General features: G+C 42.9%; 1 protein-coding gene and 1 pseudogene across 1 annotated transcript in view; both read right to left on the bottom strand.

The window, feature by feature from the left end:
- The window catches only part of LOC140217324 (RNA-binding protein 26-like), a 29,200-nt gene that overhangs the window by 5,583 nt on the left and 9,486 nt on the right, over nt 1–14,131 (bottom strand). The window contains exons 6-7 of the mRNA XM_072287795.1: nt 12,189–12,269; nt 3,398–3,535 (exon numbers count right to left, since the gene is read on the bottom strand). Coding sequence (XP_072143896.1) covers nt 3,398–3,535; nt 12,189–12,269 — 219 coding nt within the window. The remainder of the gene's footprint in view (nt 1–3,397; nt 3,536–12,188; nt 12,270–14,131) is intronic.
- LOC140217042 (tigger transposable element-derived protein 6-like) lies at nt 8,029–10,940 on the bottom strand (annotated as a pseudogene).

Genomic DNA, 14,131 nt, shown 5'->3' with positions numbered 1-14,131 from the left:
TGAGCAGAGCTCCTGTCCTGGCAAGTCGGACCTGGGCACGTGAAGTTACCTGGCGTCCCGACACTGGACGTGAACTTGGACGAGCCTGACGAACGTGCGCGCCTGGCATCCGAGCCACGTGGAGGCAGCTAGTCTTCCCGGCGCCTTATCTGAGGGCGGGGATGCTGTTGTGCCATTACCACCAGCCCGGATTCCGAATCTACGAATTGCATATGCCTTGCATGGTCTTTTGGCAATGACAGGAGCTTGGGAGGTGCGCGAACACGCATTTATATTGCAGTCAGCAACATTGTGACATTTTCCGATTACAATATTGCTGGCACAATACAAAGCAATCTAATCTTTAGCGTTACACTGCAGTAGACTACTACATAGTTTTGTATCATAAAATCATGACATGCATAATGACATGCATCATAAATCATGTCATGCATGTCATGACATGCATGACAGCAGCTTTTGCATGCGGTAGATCAATTCTGTGATGCATGCACTCATGGATGATGCTGTGCTTGTAAGTTGTCCATACTGCTAACTGCATCAGTTAGTTCCCACACCTCTGGATCCGGCCATTACACGCAAAAGCCAGCATTCATGTCCTAAGAATTAGGGCCCAACAACACTTGCTGGGTTTTACAGCACAGATTAGTGCCCTCACTTATTGCACCAGCAATTATCAGAAAAAGGCAGTGGACAATGGCGTTGGACACCTGCTTTCCTGTTGCTATCAAAAGATCTGAGCTCTGTGCCAATGTTCTCACAGTAAGGCTTCAATACTTCAATGCGGTCCCAAGAGATATAAATTAGCAAGGCATTACTGTGCGAGCCTATTAAAATATTTCTGTGAGCTGCCATCTTCTCCGCTATCCAGGGGCAACACTACATATCAGAAATCAATAAAACATTCAACACCAGTGATATTTGCCAAATACATATAAGCATTTCTTTTTCACTGAAAAAAATTGCCTTTAATAGTGGTGTTGTAGTTTCATCCCAACCTAACCAAGGTGGCTCCCCCACAGCTGCATGTAGGGGAATGCACATGGTGCACATCGGTGGCAGTAATTTTGTTTATACCCAGAAGCCAGGAGCTGCACTAATAATCCTGCAATGCTTTATTTTTTTACTGCAGGCAGCTATGATTTTATGTCACACCTACTTTTTTTCTTTTTTTTTTTTTTTTACTGAGGGTGACACAGACAGGCAGAAATACAGACCGGTCACCATACATTTCAATGGGCCCAAACTTTCATTACATCGATTCTAAAATTGGCTTTTTCCGTATAATTCAAACTTTACTGGTCAGCATACATTCACACACCTGACCCCAGTGGTGACCCCACCTGCAACCCCTTTAGCGACACTCCTGTATTGGCAGAGCTTAGAGGACAGTGAATTCGTCAAACATACACCATCTCCTGCTGCAAACACCTATTTTCGGCCTACCATAAAAAATATTCAAGCGAAAACGGTAGCTCACAATGAATAATTAGACTACGTACCCAATCATAATGCATGCTTTTTTTTCCAATAAAATTGGTCCAAGAATTACCCACGTGGTGCAATCAGATAACAAAACCAAAAACCGCATTCGCAATAGCCTGCTGTCAGAGCCAGTGTCATTGCCATCAAAAGATGACGACTCTTAATGCATAATGGTGACAACATGCCGGTTTCAGTCTTAGGTTATGAAGACTCATTCTAAGATAACTTATTTTACATTCTAGGCTAGCGGCAATGAGTCACATCACACGTTTTTGCTGTTCCAGAGAATTGCATGCATCGTAGGATGAACTAGCGAAGTGGTTAGTCTAGCCAAGAGGAACCATCACGTTTGTGATTGTTGCAGAGTCGTTGGAGAAATGCAGAATATCAAACACACAATGGACCGCACAGAGGAGATGTTGTGATTCATAAACAGCCGTTTAAGTGCTCTCTGAGAGTTACGACGATAAATACAGATGTAAATAAATCTATTCTGTGAAGGTAAACTTTGTGAGTTCCAGCTTTCTCTTATTGCCAGATTTGGAGGCATGTTACAGTTGAATGCACATATTGTTTCTACTTTGTTTAGGAGCTCTGATGTCATTTTTGTGTTAGTTTTCTACTTTGAACACATACAAAGTGGGGGCACATTAGATGTGAGGGTGTGTAACAATTGGGTAAGCACTGCTAAATGAATCAACACTGTGTATCGGCATATTTTCATTCTAAGCCTATAGCTTAATTTGACGCAGCAGATAATTTGGCCAATACCGTCAGTCCCATCAGGGTCGATGTCAGTCAACTGTAACAGGAGAACATTCTATCGAAATAAAGTGTAACCGACCACAATTAGGCCAATGCAACCAGGTATACTTACAGCCTAATGCATATACAGTCCACGCTCGTTACAACAGACCCGTACAGACTTTCGGATATAACGGACTATATTTCAAACTTAATTTGTTCTACTTATTTTATTAATGCAACGAAGTTCACTTTTAACAGACTGCACTACAACGGACTATGGGCTACAGCGTATGAGATTAGCGACAATTTTTGTGAAAATCGGGCGTACAAAACGAACTTTTTCCGTGTCGACGTGGGCTGGCAATTGACTTGCGAGGGTCAGCCAACGATCGTGGCACAGTATCTTGCATGCCAGGGAGGGAAGATAGCGGGGCGGAAGCACACCATCTTTTGTGCACGAGGCACAGAAGTGGCTGCTGTTAACGGCACGGCTGCACGGTCGTCGCACCTTCAAAGCGATCTGCGATGTGAACAAAGTGTGCGCCTGCGCGGGCCTCATCTTTAAAGCGATCTGCAATGTGCACAAAATGCGCCCAGCATTGGTAGCTTCGTATGTGCTCTGCTTTTGACATTTAGTTTGCGTTGAAGCGAGAGACAGCTGCTGCTGCCGCGCTTATCTTGCTTAATTTGCTATCGCAATCGATGCTTCGCCTTTTGGGTGAAACTGCGACTTTTTTGTTTATTTTTTAAATTTGGACGTTCGTCACTCACTGTTTGCAATAAAGTTGCTAGACATCACGACGAAAGTTTTGGAAGTGAGGTGTCTCGAATATTACGGACTTTGGATAAAACGGTCATTTTTTGTTGGATTATCAAGGTCCGTTGTAGTGAGAGTCGACTGTACATAAACAGAGTCTGAAACACGGAGGCATGATAAAGCAATGAACGATATAAGCTTCATTATCTGCCCACTTCGAACTGATGCGCAAACTGCATTACCGCACCGTCTGTAGGACTGGAATGTTACCATCACCTGCACTGTGTGCATTCTATTCATGCATGTAAAGGAAGTCTGAGAAACCAGGAGGCACCTGCTCGTCTTGATGTTTGGTACAATAAAAACCTGCCTCCTGGGAAATATGTGGAAACAGTTGAGGAATCTAACCTCATCATCTGCTGCCAAGTCATCCTGAGTCAGGTTTGAGGCTGATGCGGAATCACTCGTAGAAGCTGTCCGTGATGGCTCTTTGAACCATGCCCACTGCAACGGCCTGTTCTTGAACTCGGACCCTTGAGACACACCCTGTGCAAATACAAAGAAGCTAGTGTTTTTCACCAGTTATGTCGTGCATGCACAGCAACGTTCCTTTGCACACCTTGGCCGCTTCAGGTGACAATTATTTTCTGTCCATTGAAAATTTGGTTTCACCAAATTTATTGCGTCTTCAGAAACACTAAGAGCGTACTGCAGCAGAACGGACTCGGAATTCTTGAGTGAATTTTGTCAAGTTTACAAAATGCAAACCCTATGTATGAACTCGCAACAGGGTCATTCCATGCCAAATCAACCAGATCTTTTTCGATTGTCACAGATATAGCTGAAAAAATTTCTATGTGTTTGTGGAAGTTCAAAAGTCATTTTCCCCATTCATTTTTCTTCCCAAAAATTTTCTAGCATTTTGTCAAAAATGTCTTGTTCTTGCCCAGCTGAGCCAGAAGGCATCAATCAAACATTTTTTTTCTATGGCACATTGCACGATCCAGTCATTCAAATGGTGTGTATGGCAAGACAGTGAAGATGATGTGACTGCCAAAATAACCAATATTTCAAATATTTGAATACTTTGGGTGCTTTTGGCACCGGCAAAAGCCACTAAAATTGCATGTAAAGTTTGAATTCTTTTTCTTGGAACGTGGAAAAATCCAGAAGTCACAAATGAAATATAGGATGGTTGCCCGATGAACATAGTATGGCTAAAAAATAACTGGAAAGTTAAAATTTTTTGTAAAAAGCTTCGTGTTCATGGTAAAAAATGTAGCATTAGTGGTCGGTTTAAAAATATATCTGATATACCATTAGATAGCTCTACATGCCAACTATCATGTGAGAAGTTAAAAATGTATTATATTTTTAATGAAAAAAATAATCTTTTAAAATGTTCGTATGTGGATTGTGCAGACAGCATAAATATATGGAGTCTTGCCATCTAGCAAGGAGAGACTATTAATAAAATGAGCTGGAGAAACTATTCAACAAACTGTGACTGGCTTTTTTTAAAAATTGATATGAAGACAAGCGCCGCAGCCTGGACTCGTTTTTTTTTTCTTTCCATGAATGCGAAATGTGGACGTCAACCATGTCTGAGCACATCATCCTGAACAGGGCACATGTTCAGGCTGTCGAACAGCGGTAACATGCCACACCAGAAGACTTTGTTCACGCTCGTGTAGGCTTTCAGTTGTATTTATGAAGGTGTTTTCTACTTGCATCGTCTTATGACAGTCTTTGGGTTCCAAGGAGCAGGGCACAAAGTGTCCTGCTCCTGCTCCTGCAGTGCATGTTGATACGCAGCACTGTATTGCAGTGCGACATATCTTTTCAAATACTTTGCATGAATGATATCAGTGCTCTTTCTGGATTTACTGGCTACTTAAGCGCAAATATTTGTTTTCATAAACTGCCCGAAATGTACATTTTAACTCTGCAGGATTCTCTCATGAATTTGACACATCGTGATATCCCGTGTGCACTGGCTGTGTGGTTTACCTGGCACACACCAAGCACAAGCCGCATTGCGTTAGAGCGTGCATCTCTTGTCAATAAAACACAGACCATGACAACGTTTCTCCATCATTTGTGTTGCAGATGATGCTAGCTTTGTTGTCTGCAACCCAGGCTGGCAAGCCTGGTCGTACATCGGAGAGAAGGCGGTGCTGACACAAAAATTCAAAAAAGAATTTTTTCGCATTTACATTATAATACCTTTTTGTAACTTGTCACATGAATAGCAGACATGTAGAGCTATCTAATGATATATCACATATCTTTTAAGCCAACCACCAAAGCTACTTTTTTTTACCTTAAACATGAAGCATTTTGTAAAAAATTATAACTTCGCAGTTATGTTTCATGCGACCATCTGAACCTTGAAAGTTTCAAATATTTTTCAGTTATACCACATTAACCAGGCTGCCATTCTATATTTAAGTTGTGGCTTCTGGATTTGCTCGTGTTCCGAGAAAAAAAATTCAAACTTTGCAATTTTACCGGCCTTTCCCAATGCCAAAGCACCCATGTGTTAAAATATTTAAAATATTGGTTATTTTGGCAGTCACATTGCTTCAAAGTCTCGCCATATACATCACTTGAAAGACTGGATCAGACGATGTGCCCTGAAAAAAAAAAAAAAAACACAAAAAAATGTCGATAGCTGCCTTCTGGCTCAGCTGGGCAAGAACAATAAATGTTTGCCAAAATGCTAGAAAATTTTTGGGATGAAAAATAAATGAGGAGAATGAGTTACAAACTTCAACAAACATAGGAAAATTTTTTCAACAACTATATCTGTGACAGTTGAAAAAACACTGGTTGATTTTGCATGGAATTACCCTGCAGGAACGTAAGACATTAGATCATCAACCATTCCATGTCCAGCATACTTTAAAAGTATCCGCCCTTCACTTGAAAAATGACCATTTACCAAATATGCAGATACAGTCAAATCCCAATTATACAACTTCCTCAGGACCGTGCGAAAACGTTGTACAATCTGGCCGTCTTATAATCCAACCAACAAAAATTATGTCTATAGTACATGGTTTTGCACAACACAGTTGTGAGGAGCTTCAATTCGGGTTCAACGACAGTTGAAGCCATTTATAACGTACTAGATAGTTGCACGAAAAGTGATCGGTGCATCAGTAGTTTGTTATATGTGGACTTGCCCTTTAAAATGCTCAGTAATTAATAACACTGAAGCTGGCGGCAGCACCACTTGGGTCCGAACATGGTACTTTTATTATCTTACTTTTTGTTCCCAGCATTTTGCCGCATCTAGCTGAAAGATTCCGCTGAAAATGCCATCTGAAGAACGGAATGCAGCGTTGTAGCTCATTCAAAATGGCGCCCGGCCAGTTCCGATCACATGCCATTTTGAGACTACAAGTGCAGTTGCTTCCATTTTTTCATTGAGGGCTTGTTATATATTTTACTATCAGCAGGACACGAGTGGATTGCGAACATGATAGCGAAGCGTTTTAGTTGGCTGGAAGCAGAAACTGCTGTGGCACGCTGGCATTTTGTAAAAGTCTTGCCTTTATGACTGCAGTGCCAACTGCGCACGTGCCGAGAGGCGTGAAGTTACATTTCCTATGTCACTTCCGCCAAAAAAGTATGAAGTTTGAAATGTATGCTTATCGGCAATGATGCAAACGAAGCGTCGACGAACCACGACCTTCTGATAATGGTGCATAGCAACGCCCCCTGACTCTAAATGAAATCGCCGCTATCCTGACCTCCTGAGAGAAATGTGCAAAAAACTAAAATGCTGCCATCATGAGGCCATGGCCACCGTTGTGCCTTGCCCTGAAACATGCTAGAGACATGCCTTGAAAGCATGGCCACCCTAGCATGGTTGAAAGAGTTAAAAGCGAGTGACTTTCCTCGCGGCTTCAGAAATCCGCATGCGGCGCTCACTGATTGTGGCGCTCGTATCTTCATTGTTGTTGAACTGGAGCGGGGGGTGCGCTGCCCAGTTCACCCAGTTTGGGGCGCTTCTGTGCTTCGAAACTTCGTGTGCACTCTCCTTTTACCGCGACCGGTTTCTATGTGCTCATTGTAGCAGTACAGTGCTGTTGAAAACTTTTGTTATATCTGGAAGCAGCTTCCCGATAAGTCGTCATATCTGGGATCGTTGTAAGGATTCTACAGGACTCGAAAACAAAAACCACCAACAAAGTAAATGTGAAAGGAATCCTGCAGTGCAGGTGCCAATCACGCTTTAGTGCAGAGATATAGCATAATGTGTACTGCGATTCACATCCGCCAGCATGCCAAAATGTGTTTTTTTTTCTCACCTATACACTTAAAAAAAGTTGGAAAGTTCCTTATAGTCTTTCGCCACTCAGCAAGTATTTCTTTTTTCAAGTGCAGCAACATCTACAAGAAGGTTATCCGTGGCGTGGCCTGCACAGACGAATCTCTGAATGTTGCCGAGTCACGCAAAATTGTGTGTAAGTGATCACTTGAGGTCACAGTCAAGTGTATGTGCATTCAGCAACAAGTTGACAAGTTTTTTAGGAGGCTCTTGTGAAATAAAGGCACTTAATTTCTGGTGAATATTTAGGATTTCCAATTAGGCGGACTTTTTGACAGTTCCTGGCAAGTCTGAATTATTTGGTGGTAAGTGTATATCTTCCCGCCACCTACATTAACTGCAGTTACTTTGTGCGCAGCTTTGGCGCAGTTTCCTTGATTTGGAGTACGGATGAAACATCTTTAACGAAATTACATAGATTGGCACAATTGGCCCAGCCTTGCCACACCCTTATTACACAATCTTTTAAGAAGACTGCCCTGAGCACACATTTTTCAGGAAATACATATGCATGATATTAAAGATGATTTACCTTTAGATGCTGCACAGAAACAGCAACAAACTTGGTACAGCGAATACTGACAAGCAACACATTGATCAGTGATATACAGTAGCAGACCGATGTTCGACCTGGAGGGGACCGAAAAATACTCCAAACATAAGAAAAGTCCCAAAAATCCATGAGTCACAAAACCAAACTTTATTCCAACTCAACTGGACTGAAAAAGTCGTGGATGGTCCCTTGTTTTAAATTCCTTCTTTTTGTAACATCTGCTTGCATCTGTGCAAGCATCATGTTCTCTTCATGCACACTAGACAACAATAGTAGAGCGTTGACAACACTTGCGTTTATGGTTGCGGGCGGCCAGAGGTGTCGTCATTGGAGTCCGAGTTGCTTTGTGGCGGCGCGGTCACCTGGCGCACGATCTCGTCGTCCATAAGCTCTGCGCACAGCTCTATGTTGTTGTTGATCGCGAGAAACTAATGAAAAGCAACAGCAGCAGGAAGGTACATCCCACTGCTGCGCAAGTTGGCAATCAGCTGCTCGCCAATGTCGATGTCTTCAGCGGTGCCATTTACCTCTTCGGTCATGGGTTCTTCAGAATTGCAAAATCCAGCATGCCTAAAACAATTTGCAATCATCGAAGGCTCAACAGCCTTCCAGGCATCAACTAGCATGCCGAGTGCTGAGAACATGTTAACGGAGTATGTCTTCCCGTTGTCAAAGCACATGAGTGTGCGGCTAGGTAAACGGGCCCAGTAGTGTACCTTGAAGCATTTAATGACCCTTTTGTCCATCGGCTGGAGCACACTTGTATTCGGCGGCAAGAATTCAAGACAAATAGCCTCCAGGTTGCTTATGGCGCCGTGCGCACCGCAGTTGTCTACGACTATTACCACTTGCCTCTTCTGGTGCTTAAACCTCCGGTCCAGACGGTGGACGTACCCTTCGAACGGGTTGTGTAATCCAGGCCTTTGTATTGCTGCTGTACCACAGAGGCAGGTTCTCCGCACCCTTAAGAGGGGACCGGGGTCTTTGGGACCGAAAATCGGCCCAAAATATGAATTTAAAATTTTTATTTTCCGTGTTCCTGACGCATTTTCGCTCCTGCCTCCGAAATTTGGTTAGAAAATATCGTGTAGTTCTTCCGCTATCATGATCTAAAGATGTGAATCTGTAAGCATTGCCCTTTAAATTGAGGAGAAATCGCACCCGATTTTCGTAGTGCATAACTTGATAACTATGCACTCTGCCAGCGCCATTTTGGTATCATTTGAAAGCTCACGTTTCTGGCATTCTTTATTCGTTGGTTGGCAACATTGACGGCACTGCGGTCACGAAAAAAACAACAGAAAAAGAAATTCGCAGCGCACACTATTATTGACCAGTTCGAGCATGTGACCAAGATAGCGAGTCATGATTGGCTCCAAGGACCACGAGTGCTCAAATGACGAAAACAGCCGCCATTTTGTGTTAGTCTCGCAACTGCGATACTGGATATGCTGGAGGTCTGACAAAGTTTCGTGCCGTGAATCGTTACGGGCAGAAATGTACAAGACACAATAAACTTCCAAAAGCGATTCCGTCGTCGCGGCTGGCACAGGACATCCGGCAGCTCACTGCTGAAGTTGTCAGCTGAACGTCAATGCCTCACTGCTTTGCCGGATCATTCATATTTACACGCCGGTTACACTCGCGTAAGAATTGAACACGGCTGTCATAACTGAAAAGGAAGTGGATAAGATAAGAGCATATGAGAAAGCTACGCTCGACAAGATTGCATCTACAACGGCCACGGAGCGAAAGATTCAGCATTTTGTTGAAGACCGATCGCCGATAGTGCAATAGCCTCTGTCGTGAAGTCCGCTACTCCGTATGTTGTCATCGGACTTGTAGCTGTGAACAATCTTCTCGGCCTTTTGTCATGTAATACTTGCGGTGGTTCTGCGTAGCTGGTGCGGAGCGATCAGGATTACGGTCTCACTACTAAACTGACTGTGGTTTGCGAGATCTGCGGTAAAGTTGCGTCGGGATGGAGCTCGCGGGGAGAATTGATGGCCCAAAAACGTGCAATCCCTTTGAAGTGAACGTACTCGCTGTGCATGCTATGTCGTCGACCGGCAATGGCCAAACGGCCATGAATTATACCTAGTGCCTACTGATGGCCTTTGGAGCCGCTTTTTTTCGAACTTTATTTCCATATATCAGTTGTGAAATGTTTTTTTGTTGTTTCCTCAAAACCGCAATTTTGATGATGATGCCGTACTGGAAGTTCGTTATGTCTGCTTCTGCTTGTGCTATCACTGTAATTCTTTCTTTTTTCCAGAAAGGCATAGCTGTGTAGAGTACAAATAAACAAAAGATGTTGCAATTATTAGAAAAAAAATTTAAAAATTGTTTCTTTTTTTTAGCAGTTCGGTGGATTTCTCTCACTGAAGTTTGCAATGTTCTTATTTGATATAAAATTGGGTTAGAACACCATACTTGCTTATTTGCACTCTTTGTTAGTTCCACATCATTTCTTTATGTCGATATTTATTATGCCATGTATAGTTTGGTAGATAGCTCATCGCCAAGCAAATTATGCTATAAAGCTGAATTTCTTAAATTTCTGGAAAGTTATTTACTCTGCCAGAAAACAGGATGTATATTTAAACCTAGCACACTGAAATACATACTCTACAAGTTTTATCAAAATTGAGAAAGAATTCTAAAAAAAAAAAATTTCATGTGCAGGGTCCTTTCTAAAGCAACGCGGCTTTTTCGCTTTCCCTGTCACTAGATGGGGCAGCTTCTCGGTGCCAACTGCGTTTGCCCCGACCATGACAGTTACCCTCTCCTTACTGTGCTTCCCACCAGCGCAGGCTCATTAGTAAAGAAAGTGAACGGTCCAGCAGCATTTTGAAGAATAGGCCTGTCCCGTCACAATTAAAAAGGTCTGCAGGAGCATACTCTTGTAGCAGAGCCTTCAACTTACTCATCCGATAATCCATGACAGTAGATTGATCCACGGCACTGCTCTCCCCACAAACTTTCTTTAAAGGGACTCCGTGCCTTTTCTTAAACCCACGGATCCACCCATTGGTAAAATTGAAGTCCTGAATGCCCATCTTTAAAGCGAGCATCTTGGCTTTCTGCTTGAGCATGTTGCCCAAAACGGGTAGGTTCTTTGCTAGGACTCCTTTCAACCACAGCTGCAGGGCCTCTTCAAGCTTCATATGTTGTCCTTTCCAGTCATTTTTTATAGTTTTGCAGTGCGACTGGTCGACTGCAGACAAGATCTTTTCTTTGTTTTTCACGTAATCAGACAAGGTCTGTTTGGAGATATCAAACTCCTTCATGACGATGACTTGGGTACGTCCTTATTTGATAAGCCTGATATGGCGGCCTTCTTGTCCAGCATCATGGTCGAATATTTTCCATGCTTCTTCGATACAAATGCGGGTGAAGAGCAGGGGCCAAGGCGTCGAAAACACGTCGGCGTTGCGCTGAATAAATGGCTGCAACACACTGAAATAGCGATGCTATGTTGTACGGCAGCTAATGATGGCAGGCGATGATTTCAATTGCACTGTACTGGATACAAGCCGGCGGATCACTGCTGGACGAAAACGACACTGAGGCAAAACTGATGATGATGGTGGTTATCATGAGCATCACCTGGCGTTCATAAGGTGGTGTCCAAAACTGGCTGCGCATGACCGGTTTCCCGCTCTCAAAATCGCTTACGTCGCAGGCTACAGGCAAAAGCATGGCCTTAAGACCAGCGTTTCTTACAACAGGCGCAACCATTACCGCATGGATTTGGACGCCTCCTATACTTGCTAATCAAACTACTATACCGATCCAAGCCACTTCACATCCGATTCGAAGCTAGTCAGGCAACTCAAGATCCAAAATGGTGTCCTCCCTGACCCGTAGCGCTGGTCTGTCGCGGCAAATTTTGTCCGGAAAATTGAACTTCTGGTTTTATGTTGTCCAAAAAATTGGTCGCAAACATGCATAAGCTCTAAGGGAACCCTGATAGTGCACTTATGAAGTCCAGAATATCCATCAAGTCCGAATTTTTTGAGTCCGAAAAATCAGTCTGCTACTGTATTCAGCAACATTGGTGTTGCTAACGTTGCCTACTTCAGAAACTTGTCTGTATAAACTTTCTTGAACCAAGTACTCCTCTTGCATCCTTTCACTATCGAATGATTTCCAACAGAATGTTTGAGGACCAACTAGTAAAACCTTTTTGTAAAAAAAATTACAGAAAATTTGGTACAGTTGACAGGTATAATTTTATGTATATATCAGTGAGGCTACGCATGTTAAACTATTTATAGATGAATAGTTTAAAGCAAAGCTCTTACCAGCTCAGCATCCTTTCGTGTCTTGAATGTAATTACAAGACCGGAATTGAGAAGCTCGACGCCTTCCACCTCGCCGAATTGCTGCAAATAGTAAGGAAAAAAAAAAAGAAGAAAAGATCTATGTTGACTTTTATACAGAAGCAAATTGACTGCAAAACATCATACACAGTTTACACCATGGCTGGTAAACATGTGTTATAGAAAGAGTGAAGACAATAAGACATCAAAGCTGTGACTGACAGCTTATTTATGGAGAGCTTTTTTATGTCTATAGGTGACTGGTGGACAGCCGCGCTATCTAGCCCTTTGGGGAACAATTTCGTTTGCCATATGCTATTGCCCAGGGTCGATAATCTTTATTGCAAATTTAAAATCTTCAGCCAGACCTATTTCGAAAAGCATTTACTGCAACTTTTTTAAAGTGACCCTACAGTGACAAAAAAATATTTTCCGTAGGTAAACGTGCATTTTTTATTCATGAATACAGGTGGACTTGCATGAATACCTATAGTAAGAATAAAGAAGAGATACATTGGAAAAGATATGCTCTGATTCGGCACTTGGCCAGTATAGATTGAAGGAATCGCTGCTCGACTCAGTTGTAGAAGAGCAACCAGCAGAAAAACCAAATGAGCCAGAAACGTGCACTGATACTTCATCCCATCGCCAACGAGGGGCAATCGGTTTTCTCCAGTCTCAAGAAAAGAAATGCAGGCATGGCAGCATTGTTTCTATACTGTACTGTGGCATTGTTAATATACACCAGTGCCTGCCTGTGAACAGATGTAATTGCACCCTTGTAAGCAATAAACGCACTAGCATCTAGTGCTGAATCTTTGATGGATTAGAAACCAGATAGAGTTTAGCTTTTACGAGCGCAACAAACGAAAACAGCCTGCAAGATAGAACCAAAACTAACCGCTGCAAGACCACGCACGCGTGGATGCGAAAGCAGTCGCTGAAACACCAGCGTAAAGAAGTCAGGGAACGACCCCCCTCCGCCCCGAATTTAAGTGGCATATCCCACCCACCTGCTGGCACCACCAGCCCTCGTACATCCCTGAAGCGCTGCCAAATCAATCTTGAGACTTGAGAGCTATTCGGCGGTCAACATTTTGCTGCCTTTTTTCACTCATTTTGGATGCCAGTAGTTATCGGCATCTCCTGGAATGTGAAGGCCAGTTTTCTCATTGATTCGGTGGCTGCGCGATTAACTCGAGATGCGATCAGTTGTCACCATCTATTGCAACGGTCACGTGCCTCACTGTTCCTTCGTTAGTTGAACATTTTTTGTTTAGACTGATCCAGGGACAAGAAAATGGATTTGGTTCGTAGTCTGGTCTGTATGCTTGTGGAACGAATTGTGGCCGGTTAAACGCCAGTTGTGTTTAACTTTTCACTTTGCTTCATTATTTCCTCGAGTGACAGCTCACCTCGACTATGGCAGATCCTCGAAACCATATAACTGTGATATGGGCTAGATATGGTGGAAAATAAAATCCTGCAATAACCATTAAGCCCATAAGCAAAATGAATGTCACCTGTTACCTTGTCTGATTTTCCCCTAATTGTACAGCACTTTTTGTGCAAAATTGGCAACTGGAAACAAAGAGTTGCAAGGAGTTGAGAAATTAAGCGATCTATTCAAGGAGAGAGTTGAGGCAACAGCCAAACAAAAAAGAAAAGCGAAAATTAACCAATTTAACCAGTGTTTGTGAAAATATTTATGGATCAACATCTCTTTATTTAAAAAGGAAGTCGAGAAAAAGCCACCGCAAGTGGAGAATGACTCAGTGTTTTGAATGACTCCTCTACAGTTATCAGTCGAGCCGCCTGATGTAGCCACTTCTCCGCTGTGCTTATGTAGATGTTATATGTGGGTGCAATAAGCCTAGAACCACAGCATCCTGCGCTCTACGCTGTTGTACGGGACTGGTGGCCAC

Source organism: Dermacentor andersoni, chromosome 4, assembly GCF_023375885.2.
Source record: "Dermacentor andersoni chromosome 4, qqDerAnde1_hic_scaffold, whole genome shotgun sequence".
NCBI lineage: Eukaryota > Metazoa > Arthropoda > Arachnida > Ixodida > Ixodidae > Dermacentor > Dermacentor andersoni.
The sequence above is the reverse complement of the archived record's forward strand: the minus strand, read 5'-3'. Positions and strand labels throughout refer to the sequence as shown.